The following is a 19,050-nucleotide window of genomic DNA, read 5'->3' as shown; positions in this document are numbered from 1 at the left end:
CTCCCTTAAACCCAGTCTCTTTAAATTTTGAGAGTCTGTCGTAATAAATGGAACATAGGACTTTTCTAATGGTAAACCCCCCCCTCCCCTCTTTTTGGCAAAATATACTATACGCTTTTGTTTGAAAAAACTAAATAAAACATATTGCACTTTCAGTAACAGTGAATGTGTAATGTCAAATTACAACTCAATCATTAGAAATGAGTAAAATGTCAAAATAAAAAGGGAAAACAAATGTATTCACTCATTTTGAGAGGAGAAGAAATGTCCTGTTCATCTACAAGCATATGACTGCAGGTAACCAACATTCAGAGAACGACAACAAACAAACAAACAAAAACAATAAAACAGAAAAACAAACAAAAAACAAAATGTTAAAACTGTACCATGCACAGGGAGTGTTTCAAAGCAGTGTATTCTGGGTGACAATGGACGGAGCTCGAGAAAAATGCGATAATGATTGGGGCGAACAGAGTAAGACTGGCTGTGACCGTGCTAGCACTGACTGCTGTGCAACGGCCATGCCCAGTTTTCTGATGCAAGAGTGGCGTGAACCCCAGAAAAACACTCTGCACACCCGAGCACGCTCCCGCTGAGACTGCCCCCCCCCCCTCCCTCCCTCCCCGGCCGCCGGGCTCACATCTCCCCATCAAAACGTCAGATGGCAAAATAGAAAGGCAGCTGTTTGCTCCCGTCATCTAAAAGTGCATCTCCACACTCTTCCAGCAAAGTCCGTCAGCCCGCCGCTATCTCTGCCAAGGCAGCGGGCTACAGAGACCAGTGCTTGGATCAGCACACGTGTGGGTTTCAATTACTTCATATTTCAGACTGTGTATGTTTGGTTGTATTTTTAAACATTTTTTTTTTATATTTTTATACCTCACTAGACACAACATTTCACCCCAGCTTTCAGAGAAGCCAAAGGAGCGCTAATTCACAGGGCTGGCCCTCAAGAAAGCCCATGACAGGTTGGTGGTAGTGATGCCTTCCTCCTGATTCTCTTCGGTGTCACGCTGATTCCTAAACACCTACGGCCGCCCCCGTGTCTCATTGGCGCCATTTTCGTTTTTTCAAGGCCGGCGGTGCAACTGTACCGGTTGCCATGGTTTCACTGCAACATAAAACAGTTTCTTTGGCTTTATTTGACTGCTTGTCACATTGCAGATGCGCATTGTGGCACACTGGACACCCAAGACATGGAGTAGAGACTTTAGATTCATCTTTAGAAACACATTTATTCGTTTATTCGTGTCTGGGGAAATGAACTTACCTGAGAAACAGCATCATCATGTCAGAAAATGGACAAATATAATTGCAAGGCCAATATTCAGCAGCATTACCATGGCAACAAGGATTGAGTTAGGACCCTGCAAAAAAAATATAATAATGATAAAGATCAAAAACAATCAAATGATATGTACATGCAGTAAATGCTAACATAGTAAGATTGTTAACAACCACCTGGATATAAAGATGGACACAGTATTAACAGAATAGCTAGACATTTTGGGAAATACACTATAGAAATGTATTTTTGCCAAAAGTTAATCAAAGTCAATCTTCTCAGCTAACCCTCGGCAAAGAAGCAAATAAGCATATTTCCCAAAATGTCAAACTATTACTTCCCAGACACGTTTTTCTATCCTTCCACTGATACTTACTGTTTCTTCCATGCTTTCTGCCATCTCCATACTGGCTTTCTTTGTGTCTGCGAGGCTCTTTGGCTTTAGGGAATCCTGCTTCCTGAGTTTGGGGTCGCTCTTGCTCTCCCGTAGGGAGGCTGGCTTAGGAGGGGGGACACTATAGGATCTAGGGGGTTGTGGGGGCATACGTGCCAGGTCTAAGATACTAGGCTCTTCTTCTGTATCCTCCTCAGGCTCCGGGGGGGGTTGGACCCTTGTTGGGGTCTTCACGTAGTAGCTGTGGTACTCGCTGTGGAGCTGGCCATTGACTGGCATTGCCGGAGGATGTGGAGGAGGAGCAGGTACTGGGGTAGGCTGCTGAATATTAGTAGGTTTATTTAAAGCCTCAACCTGCACATGAGAACCTTTAAGGCCATCGGGGACGGACGGCCTTTCTTCTTTACTCAGCTTTCGACTAGACCGCTCATCCTTGCTGGTCTTATGACTCGACTTCTCTTCTTTGCTTGTCTTGCGGGACGGTTTTTCCTCTTTGCTGGTCTTGCGGCTGCTGCTGTTGGCGAGCTGACCTTTCTTCTTGCTGGAGTGAGGCGAGGGGGGAGGCGTGGCTACAGGGCTGGTCACAGGGGAGTGGGGAGGAGTGGTACCTTTGCGGTAGAAGTGGGGAGAATCTTTGTGGGAGTTTTCCTTCTTTTCAACAGGGACCTCTTTAATCTCCACAGGCTCCTTCACTGGTTGTTTTAGGTAGTCAGGTCCTGCAGAGATGAGAGAGGTGACACACATTAACATAATAAATACCTGCCTAAACCACAAGCTTCTTGTTATTTTTCTAAAGGATTTTGGAAAAAGTTTAAAAGAATGTTTCAAACCATGGATTAACATCTCAGAAAAACTATCATTTAGCACTGGAGTTGAAAGTAATGATTATTCATAAAGGGTACAAACATCTGCCTAGCTCACACATATCCTGAGATTATAACATACAGGCCCACCAAGATTTAAATGCTCGCTTATCTGAAGTTCAGACAGTTCAATGTTGACACTGGAGATCGCGCAAAATCCAGACATTTCTGCTGTGGCAGGAGGACAGAGCACTAGGGCCGTACAATCGCAACATGGCCTTCTGCAACATTTAAATAGCAGGAGGCACAATATTTGTTAAAGGCAAAATCTGAGTTAAATTATAATTTTAATTAAATCATCTCCATCATCATTTCAGACTTGAGAAAACATCTTTGTTTGGTAAAGATCCCCACAGAAATGACAAAAGTTTTCAATGAAAATTACCGCTAACATGGCAAACCATATCACAATTGCAAAATCAGTCACAATAATCACAATTAGATATTACTTCATTGTTCAGCCCTACTGAGAACTCTTAATTTGCAATCCATCCTGCCAGACTGGAGAGTTCCACCGCAAGCTAGATTTAAATCAGAGCTGGCCCTAAGCACAGTTGAACTTTCAATTAAAATATTCATGAATTCACGATATAGTATATGCAATCATTCTGCAAAGACTGGGGGAGACAAGGGGAAATAAACTGATTAATGCAGGGTCACAAACACCATTTCACAAAGTAAGCCTCCTCTGCAGGCTCTTTTTTACCATCAGCCACTCTCTTTTATCAGCATGTTGTTTTCCTGGAAAGGCCCTTGTCACATCCATTCGCAGCATCTAACCAACACGGCTGTATAGATGTATAGTCGTATAATCGACCTCAAGGTGCTGTGAAGCCTCGTTTTTTTTGTTTGGGGAAGCTCATACTGTTGGCTGCTTCCTCTTTTCTCTTTCTAAAGACAGGTCCTGGGCTAGTGGACAAAGGTAGTCTAATGATATCCACACTAAATGGGCACTGGCCTTTTACATGTTAAGAATTTTCTTTATGGACATTATGTTCTCTAATGTGTGAACACAGGGGCCTGGATCTGAATGTAAATGCCTTTTGCATGTGAGAAAAACGACACTTTATCTGTGCTTTTGTTCTGTACTGTATTAATATTTATTAGCGACATCAGGCTCTTTGTTTGCCTGTTTTGTTTCTCACTTTGCGTTAATGAAATGGTGTCAGGGTGACTAAGAAAGAGACAATGCTGCTTTGTTTGAAGTACATCAGATGGCATGAGCAGAGAAGGATCCTGCACATCCCATAAAGACTTTTTCAAATAGAGATACATTATTCTAGAAACATAGATAGAAGAAAGAAATAATTGAATATAGACAGAAATAATACTTATTTGAAGAAAAGACTCTCTCTATTGTTTTTACACCAGTTCAGCCCCACCAGATACTATATCCTGAGTCAGTGTATGGTGATGGGATTCTAATGTTGCTGCCTTCAGTATTGACTGAGTTATTGTGTTTTAAAACGGGCTTATTTCAGAGATCAATCAAAAGGATTTACGAGATGCCTCTTATATGCATGCACCCTATTAAGTTTACACGCTGTAATTCAGTGGAAAAGAATTCATATTGATTTAGATTTGACACGTATCCTCTCTGGGAGCAATTGTAAAAACATCTAATTAAAAAATGGAACAAGTGTTCCCAATCCCATATCAGAGTAATCGCAGAATCTTTTGGGCCTCGGTACTCATAAGCCAGAAGTATTTTTCAGCTGCATGGCATTTCTTATTTGTTTCATAACGTCAACAACCAATAAGACCTGCTACAAAAAGACTGAGGGGACATTTAAACATATGCTAGGCTTAATATATCCACCGTGCCTAATTTCACACCATAACTCAATAAGAGTTAGGGCTCCATGGGCGGGCCTGAGCAGTTTTACTCTGTTTGGGGACAGATTCCTGCGAGGGGTTCCAAGCATTTTCTGAATGGTTCTCGGCTCTAAAATGACCCCCAGCCTCTCAGTCACATGGAAGTGCCACAACGGCAGTTATTAAAAACTACTTCCACTACACTTCTGAAGCAATGCTGGATTCCAAAGTATGCTGAACATGCTTTTTGTTGGTGTTTTAAACACTGGAAAGCTGCTGAATAACTTTTTGGAAATTTTACTTTGATTAAAATCAATACTTGTTGTCGTTTTGCAGATACTTTGCATGTTGTAAATCTTGCTGTGATGAGTAAGGGAAGGTTATCCTTCCAGGTCAGCTGGAACATGTACTGGGACTCAATTACCCAAACAGCCGTGGTGTTTCTTTCATCTGAACATTAATCAGCTACGCTGAGTCTGCAGCCTCCTAAAGAGAGTTGTTAAAACGGGCGGTCGTATTAGTCTTGGCCAAGACAAAAATACTTGTTTGTACAATAAGCACAAATAAAAGGGGGGATTTTTTTTTTCAAATTTAAGTTTAATGCGTTTTGCTCTTGCAAGAACTGTAATATGTATTATGTACTGTCTTTTTACCTCATCATTGTCTCTTTGTGGTTATAAGAATATATGCTTTTGTTTCAGCTGTGGTTGCCAGTTTGCGTCATTTTAATCCGCAGTGCATTTTCTGCTCCGGTGCACTCTTGGCAAAACACACGCGCTGACACAATCACACACACACATGCCGTCATATACTCGCATATAATAGATCGGCTCTTTAAGACCCAGCCTAACCCCTACTGACCTGAATATGAGATAAAGAGCAGTAGCAAGAGGGGACCTTGGCATGAGTGTGCATACATGTGTGTGTATATAAGGGGGGGGGGAAATCACATCTGTTGCCATTGTGCATTACTTTTGTATAATGGAAGATTCATATGGATACAGTAGAATTTAATCTCGTCTGATAAACCTGAAAATTCAGCAACTTTGACCTGAAATTTTCAACATCTGAATCTTGTTGCCATGACAATCAAACAAGGCTGTTGCTACTATGAATGATGACAGGTCTCGGTCAATGTCAGGCCTTTTCATATTTGTCAGATGCACAGGGCAGTCAACGGGGATATACATTTCCCAAGGCAAACTGTTTGCTTAAATGCTTCCTTGTCAAATGTAATAGCAGGTCTTCCAAGTAGTAGTGAAGGGCGATTTCCTGGTTTCCATTTGGTTATGTTTTATATTTCTCCTGTGTTTTATATGTATAAATCTGTTCAGTGGGTTGTGATCTCAGCATGTTCTCTACTCTGTTATATTTATTATTCATGACTCAATTTGTAGCTTTTTAGATCTTCTCTTTCTTCCTCCTACTCACACTGGCAGATGGGCAGGGGGAGCTGTCATTGTTTAGCCAGATTACATCCGCTACTGTTACATAGGGTGCGTTTACATGCACACTTGTGTCTTTTTATTATCAGAAAGAGAAGGCTCAAATCTGGGATACAAATGAGCTTGTTGAGCACACTGACTTGCATTTGCATTCATACACACACATGCAAATAAAGTATTCCCATTTGTCTGTGGTGACTGGCTGAGAGTAATCAGTGTCTTCCTGTGCTTTGTTTGTAAGTGGCTTCATGCAAAGAAGAACATGGGAGGCCTCACGTTCACATGTACTGACATGTGACTGATGGAAACTTGTAGGGCTGGGAGAGTCAAATCTGGATGTAGAAACAAAACACAAACTTTACGGCTTGAAATAGATCCCCATATTTGAGAACCATTTGTAAAACAAATGTTTAATATGTTTCTCGGAAATTTGCCTTTTATGCATTTCTGATGCACTTTTCCCCCAAAAGGTTTGGAAATTTGTTTGGAAAAGGATCAGTTCAGTGGTATCTTCAAATAATGAATATGCTGTATCCTTGAAAGAAGTTGCTGCATAACTTTGAACTTCGACTGAACTGTCTTGAAACTTACTCAACGGCACCAGCTGCCATGAATATAAAGCAGCACCTGCTCATGTCTGGTTGTCAGCCATTGACAGGCCCAGGCCTTTATGGTTTCACCTGGTCCAAGTGTACCTTGACTGGGTCAAACAGGGCGAAGTGGGATCCCTGCCCCCCTCCAACCCCCATCCCCCACCGCCCTGGTGACGGGCTGAAGGAAGGGACAGCTGCTCTGCGTCAGCCCTGGAGAAGGGCGAGTGCAGGGCCGAGTTCCTCTCAGTGCATAAGGATTTCAGCTATGTCTCCATTAGACCCCAGTGAGCACACATCGGCACCAAATATAGCCCCAATTAACGTCACCGCTCAGACCACGCCTTGCTAACCCCTTGCAGCTCCCCCTCCAGGGTGCTGTGTGTGAACCAATCATAAAGGTCAGGGTCCCATTCCCTGTGACCCTCTCTTCCCTTTTGAAGTACACACTCCCAATCTGGGTGATAATCTGCTATGAGTCTGAAATGCCAATTACAAACAACAAGGGGTTTAGACCCCCTGGTTGTTACCCTTAGAGGACTTATTAGAAGCTGTGGGATGGGGGTAAGTGAGAATATTTCGTCTGTAGAGGTAGACATTGAGGAAGCAAAGCAGATTAGTTTGGGAAAGTCACACAAATTCTGTCTAATTCTTGGAACTCAGATTGAGCGGCTTTGTCTCATTGTAGCATCAGCATAGACAAATCGACAAATAAAAAAAAGATCCCACCCACTATTTTTACAGTGCAGTGTTTTGTAAGCTGCACATGGGGGAAACTGCACTCAAACATGGTATAACCTGCCAAAACACAAAGTATGCCATTCAGGATTCCCAAAACTGCACTTATGTTTTGGAAGAATTTAACTTATATAATAGCTTATAATGACTTAGACTTTTATAAAAAAGAAATAAAAAGACTTTTTTTTTTTTTTTTTTTTTTGCAGGTGCCTGTCTGGCTTTCCGCTAGGCTCACCAGACACGCTTACGTAACTGAACGTTTTAACACTGCGGCTCAGATGTCGCCCTGCCCTGCACATTATTATGACATCGCCTGCTTTCTCATTCATGATCAGACTTATAAGGCATGGACACTCTCCGCGCAGACCTGTGAATCCGGAGATCACTCGTCCTGCCAAGCATGATCGCTGTTTTCCACAACACAAACAAGCCACAGGATGTCTCTGGCCCGGGCTGGCCATTTCTGCGGCTCAGTGGAGGGACATGCTTGAATGGATCCCATTGTGAATCTATGTGTCACCCACTATTTTATGGTGGCATTTGGCAAGGGCCCAAGGTCGGCCAGCTCATAGGCCTAAATATATTACAAACAGTAGAAGAGGCAACTCCACAACAGATCTTACACCGTAAAATAAAAATAAACCAAAAAAGGTATTACATGACACTTATGGCACTCCTCTCCATTGAAATGACCGCTATAGAACAATTTGCGGTCGGTTGATCTGGATGGTAAATGAATGCCTGCTGTAGTTTTTTTTTGTCAAAGTTTTTCTGTATTATGTTTAATTTAAGCAAAGACAAAATCTTGGTCTAAACCTGCTCTAAGAAAATACCAGAATTTGTCAAGAAGGGAACATTTTTTGTAAATTAAAAACTCAATTTGATTCACCCTTTTCTGATGTTGTCCTCTTTGTGTCCTTGTGTTCCACCTCCTTGACCAAAAAGGATTTGTACCCCTCACTATCTGTGTAGTATTACATGTCTGGCATTGCCTTGTAAATCTCTGCTTACCTTGTAAATGAACTAAACAGAGTGGAGTCGACACCTTATCCTGTGAGCTGCTGTATGCTGTGGCAGTGTGCCTGTTAAACCTCCACGCAGGGGAAAGATGAAAACGACTTGGTATTGGGAGCAGTATGTTTCTTTAACCTTTATGCACATACCGTACCTGTAAGACAATTCTACACTGAAGCACTTAAATTAGCTATGAACAGAAAATATCTTGCTTTTTCTTACTTACGTTTTTGGCAGACTGAATGGCTACAAAGTTTAGCAAGTATTTTCGAGCTGTAACAACATGCTTTTTAGAGCAAATAAGAGGTTTCCATTCATAATACACATACACAGGCCCCCATTGTTGTGAATAAACTAAAAAGTCACCCTCAATACCTCTCTAGTCTTGGATTGCAGTCCTGGAAATGTAATCTGAAACCGGGTACATGTCCCACCGTCGGGGGTGAACAACTCATGTGTGAAACCAGGCTTCTGTGATAATCTTAGCAAGGAATGCAACTTTATCTTGAGGGCAGTCATGTCAAATGTCGGAATACTTTGTTTGCATTTATCGCCTGCCAAGGGTTTATGGAAATGTAGCCACTTGAAATATAGTCAAAGTATTGTATTTCATCACACACACCGACCTCCCTAACCCCTCAGTGCACCTGCAGTCCAAGTGTTTCTTTCACATTCAGAGAGTGGGAAAGTATCTGGTATCTATGTGTGGCTGCTAAGGCTGTGTGATGTCCACACTTTGCCTCTAGTAACACACATTAAAATATCAGACATGCGCTGTGTATGAAGACTTGTTGTTAAAGGTTACCTGGTTGGTAGAAATTGGGGGCGAGCTCCCTAGCAACTGCCCTGGCGATTTCCGCGTCGTGCACAGCAGAGATGGCGGCCTGGTCTGCTGCCTCGCTTTTTGTCCTGGCATGGGCCGTTCTGGAAAAAACACAAACAGAGACTATGTTTGAGTTGCCCGGTAACCCCAAGGTAAAGACATAAAGGGGATGTATGGCACCATTTTTGAGGAAAGTGTGATAGATATCTAGAAACATATACAAACTATTATTTAACTGGTCTGCGACTGTGTCTGCATGCTGCAATGTCATCCATGACACTTACATCGTCATCAGCTTTTCCCCCTATTATCTTTTTCTCTTTCTTTCTCTTCCTCTCCTTCCATACCTCCCTCTTACTCCTCATCTTTGAGCTGTATCACTCAGCCTGTCCCTCTTGGGGATAACACAACACCTCCCCTTTTGCTTCTATCGCAAATCCAAATCCTGATTTTCCAAATGGAGTGCAGCCACATCCAAGCAAGACCTTAATCCGGTCTGGAGCACTGCTATGCTGCTGAACCACACTGGAGCAGAGCCCAAAGTGCGTACACAAGCACACGCACACGCACACGCACACACACACAGTATGGTATCATATAAAAACAGAAGGTGGTGTATTGATGGCTAGGTTTGAATCCCATACCAGTCACCAGAAAAATACATAGAAATAAAGTCACTGATCAGGTATAAAGCTAATTGATACATAAATAAATTTTAATTTAAATAAAATGTAAAAGATCTTGTGAACCCTAAGGAAGGTGTTTTCAATAAACATCCATCTTAAAAAAGTAATGCCAATACGTAGCAGTGCTTTAACTCCAGCATAATAAAAGCCTGTATCCACAAGTACCATACTATGCTGATGCTCAAAAACCAAAAAGCAGAAGAGTAATACATTCTGGAATTGATGTGAGCTTAGCATTAGCACTCAGAGATATAATATGAGAGTGTAACATGGTGGGACAGAAAGAGGCCCGGGGATGACCTGCTTAACAAATCCCTTGAAAACTCCACCGCAAGATACTGTACATGTAAGCGTGGTTGTACAAACACAGAGCCATTATTATAGGAGGACACAATCACTTGCAAGGAGGATGTTTCAGTTACAACGCACTGCCGCCACCAGTCTCCCTTGAAAAAACAACTAATTATGCAAAAATATGCATCAGTCAAAGCTAGTGGATTAGTCACTTACTGTATGAACAGCGAGTGCACATCTTACACAATACATGACAGTGCAACATGGAATGCAAGGATCCAGATGTACTGTCCAAGTATCACTGTGAGTATTGACAGCTGTGCCCTGTGCCCTGCTTAACCCCACTCATCCATCTTCCTCTCCCTCTTTCTTTCACCATCACTTCTTTCTTTCAATCAATTCTCCTGTTTTTTTCCCCCCGATCCCTCTTCATCTGTCTATTGCCGCTGCTTCCGCTCATACTCATTATTCGCCTCCCTCCCTCTGTCTTTCTGTCAGAGTGACCCCAAAGGACAGATGTCTCTATTTCAGACTATGTCTCTGTCCTTGGACTCTGGGATGTCCTGTTTTTGATGTGCTGGGACAGTAAGACATTAAAATGCATTAGGAGCCATATGCTGGCTGGAGAGAGTCCCTTCTTCCCCCACAGACAAAGGACACACTCATGATGTGTTTACAACCTCCTGAAACACTGACCAGCTGCAGATATAATAAGATTTAAGAAATTAAAACATATCACACAGTGCTTTGCTTCTTCCCATGAGTTATTACAAACACATAGGAATTTCACTGGCGCGGCTAAAAGCAGCTTCATAGTCTTACTGAAGAGCACTTCCCTGTTTAAAACTGGCATTAAAGCATTCCAGCTACATCACACCACTGACATGTATACCGTAGACATACACTTGTCACACATTCTGCCACAAGGATAAACATGCTTCTATTTCTGAAATGTGTGAAATGTGCAGGCAAATGAAAGGAGGCCGGACTGCGTCATGAATGTATACAGCGTGCCCGCGACATATCCTAAGGATTTTAACAGTTCCATTTAGGTAGAGTGGGCATGAAGTCACGGGCAGACCCAGGAAGAGCCGCAGACTGTTCACAGACAGGATGTCTGGTCGTGGGAGGTGACAGGCAGAGAATGATGGGAGTAGAGGTGTGATCGAGCAGTGGAACAAGAGCGAAATGAGAGGTGAGAAAACATGGGCATGTGGAGCGTAGAGACGAAAGGGTTGGTTGGTTTTCTTCCAGGCATAGGAAAATTTCATCTTATGTTCACTTTTAATCAAACTAGCGAGGGACACCAGCACCTTCCACACTGCATAGACTGCAAAACCTACAATAATTGTTTTTTTGTCCACTTGGGGGCAGCGCAACAAGGGTTCAACACAACGTTTAAATATTATAGTCCAATATTGACTGTGTGGTTCTTTAGCTGCTAAAAGCTCCACTATGTTGACCAGCTAGTCTCTAACTTTGACAGTCAGCCATGAAGTGCTTTGCAGGTTGTGTACAGGGAGTTTTTCCTGAGTGTTTGCATTAACCACAGCTGCCTCAAGTGGTTAAAAGCAATGCACATGAGAGCGGTGAGGGTGAATCAAAAGAGTTGAGGCTTTAAAACCAAAACAATGAGCAGAAAGATGATAAAATGCTTCGTATAGCTGAGGGAAATGCTGAGTAAGGGTCCGTCACTACGAGCAACCCCTTTCACATTGCACACAGTCAATTGTTAATGTTAAAATAGCGCTTGTAGCAGCTTTAATATGCATTACACTGCGAGTTTGTGGCTTGCAATGCCCATCGATAATGTGCAGAATCACCCATGATAAAGATATTTTCCAGCCCAAATGATTTAATGCATTGTCACACAAACAAGGCCAAACAAAGTCTGGGTAAACAACAATATGCAAGCTCACGATTGACCTTTGAAAAAGTTTGAAGTTCTATTACTTGTCAGACAGTCTGCAGCCTCGCTACCTGAAGCAGATCTGCCTCTGAATATAAAGCAACACCTGTTCATGTCTAGTTTTGGGCTCTCCCGGCGCTCCTGTCAGGTTGACCGCTGGGGATGGGTCCAAGCAAATCAAGGTATTTAAATTCCCCTGCGGCACAAATGCAAATATCACATAAACACAAAAAGCACACACACACAAGTTTGTAGAAATTTGGACAAAGTGTAGAGAGGAGCAAGTACTTTGAAGCAATTCGTTTTGGACTGAAGCCCCACTTGGGAAATGATATTGATTAAGGCCTGGTGAGATCAATGGTTGTTTCATTACTGTGTTAAATGAATTGTTTGGGAAAGTGTTGAGTCAGTTTGGCAGTCAGTGCGGCGGGTGCGGCTCTTTTTGCTGAGGAATGTGCGTCTATGTGTGTGTGCGTTTGAGATAAAGGACGAGGATGGGAAAAACAAAGAGAAAAAGGTAAAAACACAGAAAAAAGGTATGGAAATGAGAGAGAGAGAGAGCTGCAGAGCTCTGAGAGAAAGAGAATAAGACCCACTAGAGACTCCTGGGAATTTAGAACTGCTGAGTTATGCATCCCAGCCCTCTAATTTTACCGAAGGGTTAAATTTCAAACCCCAGCTCCCATGCATGTCAGTGCATCCTCCTTTAAGGTTTTTCATACCTCGGCCTCCCGCAGAATACACTGTGTATCTTTATTATGTGCCTGTTGTGTTTGTTTGTGTGTTGTGTGTTGTGTGTGCACATTCCCTCTAGAGAAGCTTCAGTCCATTACTCTCCAGGCTATGGCCTATTTGAGGAATTTCCCTCACATATGCTGACACAGTTCTGCCCCCCTACTTTCCTCTCTTGTCCCCTCCACCCTTTTGCTTCTTCCAATAACGCCGCCCTCCCCTTCCTCTCTCCCTCATCTTCCTTCTTTCCATCACAGTCTCATTCCCTCTCCCCGCCAAGCGTCCAAGCTCGGTAACTGGAATGCTGACTTGTACAGTATATAATAAGATAGAAGATTAGTTTTGACCTTGCTCGTGGTAAACATCGGCACTCAACAATCTTCCTTTAAACTCCATCACTCTCTTTCATCGCCCACGATTAAGAGAAAACTGCTACCGTACACCAAGAGTCATATTACAAGACTATGCTCTATTTGATGCTCTGCTGGGAGTGAACAAATCAGCTCATGAAAGGATATTATACATCAACAGAAATGAATGCCCTGTATCTTACCCAAACAGTCCCCAGGCCCTAAAGAGCAGCACAGAACATCACAGAAAGGCTGCACAAATTAGCACTTAGTTTGTTAGTTTGCCCTGCACACATCTCTTATATCCGTGCAGGCCTTTGCTATTGAATTCCGGGCTGGTGGTAATTCAGGATTACTCAAGCATGACTAACACCATTAGTGGTTAGCTAAAACCAACTCTGAAATTATTCAGGAATTATTCCTGGGTGGAGGTCTGGACTCACATTACCAGGGGCAGGGGACAATGGCTACAGCAAATGAGTTTTCAAATGGGAGACGAAGTGGCTGTTATTATGAGATAAGGTAACTTTATCCCGAAGAGAGAGCTACGGAGCTGTATAATGAGGATATTTGGGCACGGCTCCTGTACTTGAAGCAGTTTAGATCTCAGGACATCCTGGTGGTTTGGCAGCCTGGGGCTCTGGGCACATTCTCTGTCTTTTCTCCTGTCTATCCTGCTACTCTTTTCAGCTGATATACGCAAGCCCAAAATAGAAAAAAAGCATCTAAGATCAATTAGGCTTATTGAATTTGCCCCAGTCTGCCCCAGACAAACCGAAAAATATGCTTTCTGAATAAGGAAACTTAATGTTTTTCTTTACATTAACCACACAAGGTTTGTTAAAGGTAGGGTGGCATAACATGCAAACACAAATGCATAGAGCACTGCAGCAGCAAAAAAAATAATAATGTACATGGCACAACAATATGAAAAACACTTGCAGGGTGCAGGTAAACGGAACAATGAGCTAGGATGAATCACGGCTTTTCCAAGTAATGAAAAGACCTTTGTCTATTGCTGAATATTGTAGAATGAAGGTGTACACGAGAAAGACACACTGAGAATCCCCGGAGGAAACAATAATCCTTACTAAATGCACAGCACTCTATGACATAGCTTAAAGGAAATGATGCAATATTTTGGAAATACATTCACTTCCTAGCTGAGTTAGATAAGTAGATAATGCCTGTATGCTAAATATGAAGCTACAGCCAACAGGGGGTAAAATGAGTGTAACACAGACTGGAAACAGAAACAAACTGCTAGCTTGGCTCAGCCTGAGGGTTAAAAGATCTACCGACCAGCATCTCTAAAGCTCACAAATTAATTAATATCTCTTCGTATTTACTGTAAAAAAAGAAAATCAATTTAAAAACAACAAGTTGTGGTTTTATGCAGAGTTACATTATGGCTACAAGCGACTAGCCTAGTTTTTGAAAATATATTTGAATGCCTTGTAATATTTTGTATCTGTATCTTCATGGTTTAAAGTTTCCGAATCCATTTGATTTACTCTTAAATAATAGTGTTTACGCATGATACAAAGGATAACCTGGCAGGAACATTTCTGGGAAGAAGAATGAGAAGAATCCATTTTGATTAAACTAGAAAGAAAATCCCCAAACTCAAACTGACATTTATGGCTGTGGATTACAAACATACTTAATCTTCTCCTACTGGGGCTTTCTATTCAGGAGCTCTGCACTGAACCCTCCACTCAGACTCCACCTGGCCTTCATCCAAAAACACGTGGTTACAGGTATGCTTGTGTGTGCGAGTGTATGCCTCTGTATCAGGATTATAGTGTGTTCATGTGTCAAGGTGTTTCTCAGAAACAACTGTGAATAACGGATACTGAATTATACTGTATTCTAATAAATACTTTGAATGTGTTTGTGTGGTACATGTTTATAGCTCTGTCATGTTTGAAGGTCTGATACGCACTACTCTGACTGCAATGTGAGTCCTCATTGGCGCGTTGAGAGAGTGACACAGAATCCCTTGCTCAGATGATCCCTCTGGTTTTGGTGAAGGGCAATGGCAGGGATTCAGACCTCAGCTCTGTGCTCTTTGTGTCAACACTGCTAGTGAAACATGGCCACAGCTGATACAGGTAATGACACAAAGGGGGAGGGGGGCGATAGTGGCTAAACCATGCAATGCAGGAAAAACAGGGATGCAGTAGCCTAACTGTGAAGTTTTGAAGCGTGGATTTGATTTTACTGTCGCTTTAAGGCTGACAAGGCTGAGTAGGGATGAAGAAACTGCCCCTATAAAGGTGACAACTGTCACTCAAGCCAACATGGTCTGAAAATATATAATGTTTTTAATCCTTGATGTTATCCAAACAAACTCATATTTAAAATCACAAACAAGAAACATGGAGTAGAGTGTGTGCTACTGGATCTAACTGACATGTAACTCATATAGGAAATTGGCCATTAATGTGCACTGTACACAACATTACTGAATGCAAAGTTTACTGGTGAATGGATGGTTGCAACTTTTATATACATTATTGATAATTTCTCTGATGTTAGGGTTCTCAATTCTGTATGAAGCAGATCAGGTCAGTTGTCCGATCCACGCTACATACAGAATCTTTGAGATCATTATAAATGTCAGTGTCTCCGCTACATTTGTTGAGTAATGGCGAGCTTCAGACTCAGTTTTTAGCACCAAAGCAATCCCTGAACCCTGTATATTTTTTTATGTTTGCACATACATAAGACTTCATAAAATCCAGATAGTTAAAAAAGATAAGAATGTAATAGGAGAGGTCAAGAGGCCACGGGCTTATACAGCAGACCTCCCTCACTATAAGGAGAAAAACAAACAATAAGAAAAAAGGAAAGAAAACAAAAAAACGTAGCTAACATAATTTAGAAAAATACAACAAAATAAATTTAAGACTACAAGAATCCCACAAAATAAGCAGAAAAGATAACCAATCAGCAAATAAAAATGTGATAAAAACAAATGAATACATGACACAATACAGGTGAAAAGAAAAGTAGTATAACGATTATAAAGGATTACGATTTGGTATTAGGAGAAAAAAGTTGGATTGGTGCATCTCTATAAAACTTCCCCGATTTAAAAATATTTATTTTAAATTGACAACACATAGAGAAGAATATTGGTATCCATGCTTGAACAATTAATCTAATATCAAAATGTGCTTCACTCTCTTCAATTGAATGATTGACACATTGACTAATTGTTTGTTTCAGCACCAAAATGAAAAGGGGCAAAACAGTAACTAAAAAAAACATCATTTTATTCAACATTCTGAATGACTGGATCTACAGGTTTTGTGTTTCGGTCAGGCAGACCCTGTCTGTTTTCACACTCACAACCTGCAGCGCACACACGCACACAAACACATACACACACACACACAGGGCTCTACTGATGCAAATCGAGACATGTTGTCACATGACTATGTAACCATTAGACACCTGCAACCTACACACAATGCAAACACGCATGCATGCAAAAGCCCTACACCTCAGAAAAATGTGCTTCCTCTCATGCAAATGACTGTGTTAACTCTGATACACACACACACACACACACGCACGCACGCACGCACGCACGCACGCACGCACGCACGCACGCACGCACGCACGCACGCACACACGAGAAGTTGAAAAGGACCATTAGTTAGACGTGCCATAATGAGATCCACTGGGAATGAGTGTGAATAAAGGACACACTTAGGTGACTTCATAGTGCTGTATCTAGTCTTTCAATCTTTTGTAAATCTCCCACTGGAACCAGACACGTCGTTCAAACCTTAAAGGATGAATACACACAATGTAAAACCAACAACGCCTCTTCACTCCACTACTTCATAAAGAAAATCAACAAATGGCTGACATGATGATGACTGCAGTGAGGCAGTAACCATGGTAACCACCCGAGACACTTGAGCAAGCTGTCCAACCAGGCATCTGGTCTGTATTAATGAATTTGCAAATGAACAAACCCACACTTCAGCCTACTCTATGGGTAAAACCTTGCACATACAAACAAAAAACGTTTTTGAAAATGTGTCAAATTTAAGTGTGCTTTGGCAAAGTGATTACACTGTAAAAGGTTTACAACTTGGCTAAAAACAAGGAGACGCGGGAACAGAAAAACACGCACACACACAAACAGCCACTCCATGGTGTGTCTCATTTAACTACGAGGCTCAACAACCGAAGCTGGACCTGTGCGAGTAAAGGTCACATGCCTGGTAACCACTTGAGCTTAAGGAATAGTTTTAATTATGGTCTGTGCTCTCTCTCCTCCAATCTGCTGCCACCACTCACCCCACTGTCTCTACATCACAAACGCATGCACACACAATCATATACACACAACCATCAATTACCTCTTCAGTGCAAAGAAAAAAGGGGCTTCAGCATTAGGTTACATCTGCCCACAGCTGAAAAATTATGTTATATTATTATTACATCATGCAATCTGTCTTTCAATGCTATTTCATGAGCTAAATAGAAAACATGGCACTGAAAAAGCTAAGTATTATGATATATATTTATATATACACAACACATATATTCAATACTTCCTCACTATCATTGAGTGCGACGACTAACTATGTATGTGTCAATGTCTGCATCATTACAATGACATAATCTAGTGGATTATTGTGAACATTTGACAGTCAATAGATGATAGATAGAAATATCTTCTAAGCGAAGCCATTCTTACAGCAAAACAGACTGACTTGTACAAATCCTATAGAAAATGCATCACAGACTCGGCCACACAGACAGAGTCATCTATGCGTGTGATTACAAGAGCGGTTGCATGCTTCACAAAGGGGATTCAAAGTGGAAAAGCAATACTCTGAATCACCAAGAGAAGTGATGATTCCGTAATCCAATCCGTGAACATCTGGAGTGAAAGCGGCCTAGCTAGCCAATAAGCGTGGCTGAACAGATTTAGTGGGGCACGTTAGTATTCAGAGGTCAAAGACACACAACTGTGGTAGCAGGTACCAAAAAAATAAAAAACAGACAGATACAGATGCTTCAGGCAACACAAACTGAAATGATGGACTCATTTTGTGCCGCAGAGAAGAGGATGCCAACTGTTATGACTAACTCTGTTGTTGCTGCCATTCTTTATCGGTGCAAATTTAAATACATTACAGGTGATAGTTCATGCCTCTTGACGGATTAATGTTTGTAATGTTATTTATGAATATGGTCGGATGATATCAGAATATAAACAGTGAGACAATACCAGTCATACTAAGGTATCTATTAGTTTAGTAGGCAATTGTCAATAGTATTGTGCATCAGTGAGCTGATTTATGGCAGTATTCAACTTTATCTTGACAATTGTTGCAACTGAAAAAAAATTCTAAATTCTGATAATGAATGTTTTTGGATTGTTGACTGTTGGTCAGTCAAAGCAAGACATTTGAAGACGTCACCTTATATAAAATAAAATACAATGAAAGAGAGTATGTTCTACTTCTCCACTGCAGAGCTACTATAAGTCACAGTCTGCAAGCTGTGGACACTACTTTCAGGAGTTAACAGGTTTATGCCCTTCCAATGTTGCTGCCTCTGGAGCAGGTCAAGCATCACAATAACCTACGATTAAATGACAGTCAATAAGGATCTCTTTTTGATATTGAGCTGCAGCACCTTTAGCAGAGGCCTCATTATAATGTGATTGTTTTGGACTTGTAAATCAATGACTTTTATCTGGATTCACCTCATCAGTAGACTTTAGAGCCATCAATCCGTGTTGCACACATGTTTGGGTATTGACATACATAATGCACCAATTTAAAATAATAGACATAATCAACAGCTCTTGAACAGGTGCATAGAGTTAGTCACAATTGCACATTGACATTTGGGCTTTTTACATAATATCTTGTCACGTCACGGGACATTCTCAGGAGGATAGCACATACACATGAACACACACGGAGAAATCCTTGGAGATCAAGCTTGCTGAACAGAAACGCTATTTTCTTGTACTCGTTATTTCTGTACATTTCAAATCACAGCGTGTCTAATACAATATCTAATTCACTCCACCGACTAAGGTTCTCATTAACCGCTGTTAACAGCTAATACA

At 41.5% G+C, this 19,050-nt stretch overlaps 1 protein-coding gene across 1 annotated transcript in view; it reads right to left on the bottom strand.

Annotated features, from left to right (window-relative positions):
- Window positions 1-898: 898 nt before the first annotated feature.
- The window catches only part of jph1a (junctophilin 1a), a 27,905-nt gene continuing 9,753 nt past the window's right edge, over window positions 899-19,050 (bottom strand). Inside the window, exons 4-7 of the mRNA XM_054623159.1 lie at window positions 8,950-9,068; window positions 1,662-2,395; window positions 1,271-1,367; window positions 899-1,111 (exon numbers count right to left, since the gene is read on the bottom strand). Of these exons, the coding sequence (XP_054479134.1) occupies window positions 1,287-1,367; window positions 1,662-2,395; window positions 8,950-9,068 (934 nt within the window). The 3' untranslated portion in view covers window positions 899-1,111; window positions 1,271-1,286. The remainder of the gene's footprint in view (window positions 1,112-1,270; window positions 1,368-1,661; window positions 2,396-8,949; window positions 9,069-19,050) is intronic.

The sequence above is a fragment of the Anoplopoma fimbria genome, chromosome 21 (genome assembly GCF_027596085.1).
Source record: "Anoplopoma fimbria isolate UVic2021 breed Golden Eagle Sablefish chromosome 21, Afim_UVic_2022, whole genome shotgun sequence".
NCBI classification, from domain to species: Eukaryota; Metazoa; Chordata; class Actinopteri; order Perciformes; family Anoplopomatidae; genus Anoplopoma; species Anoplopoma fimbria.
Note: the sequence above shows the minus strand (reverse complement) of the source record. Positions and strands in the feature narration are given on the sequence as shown.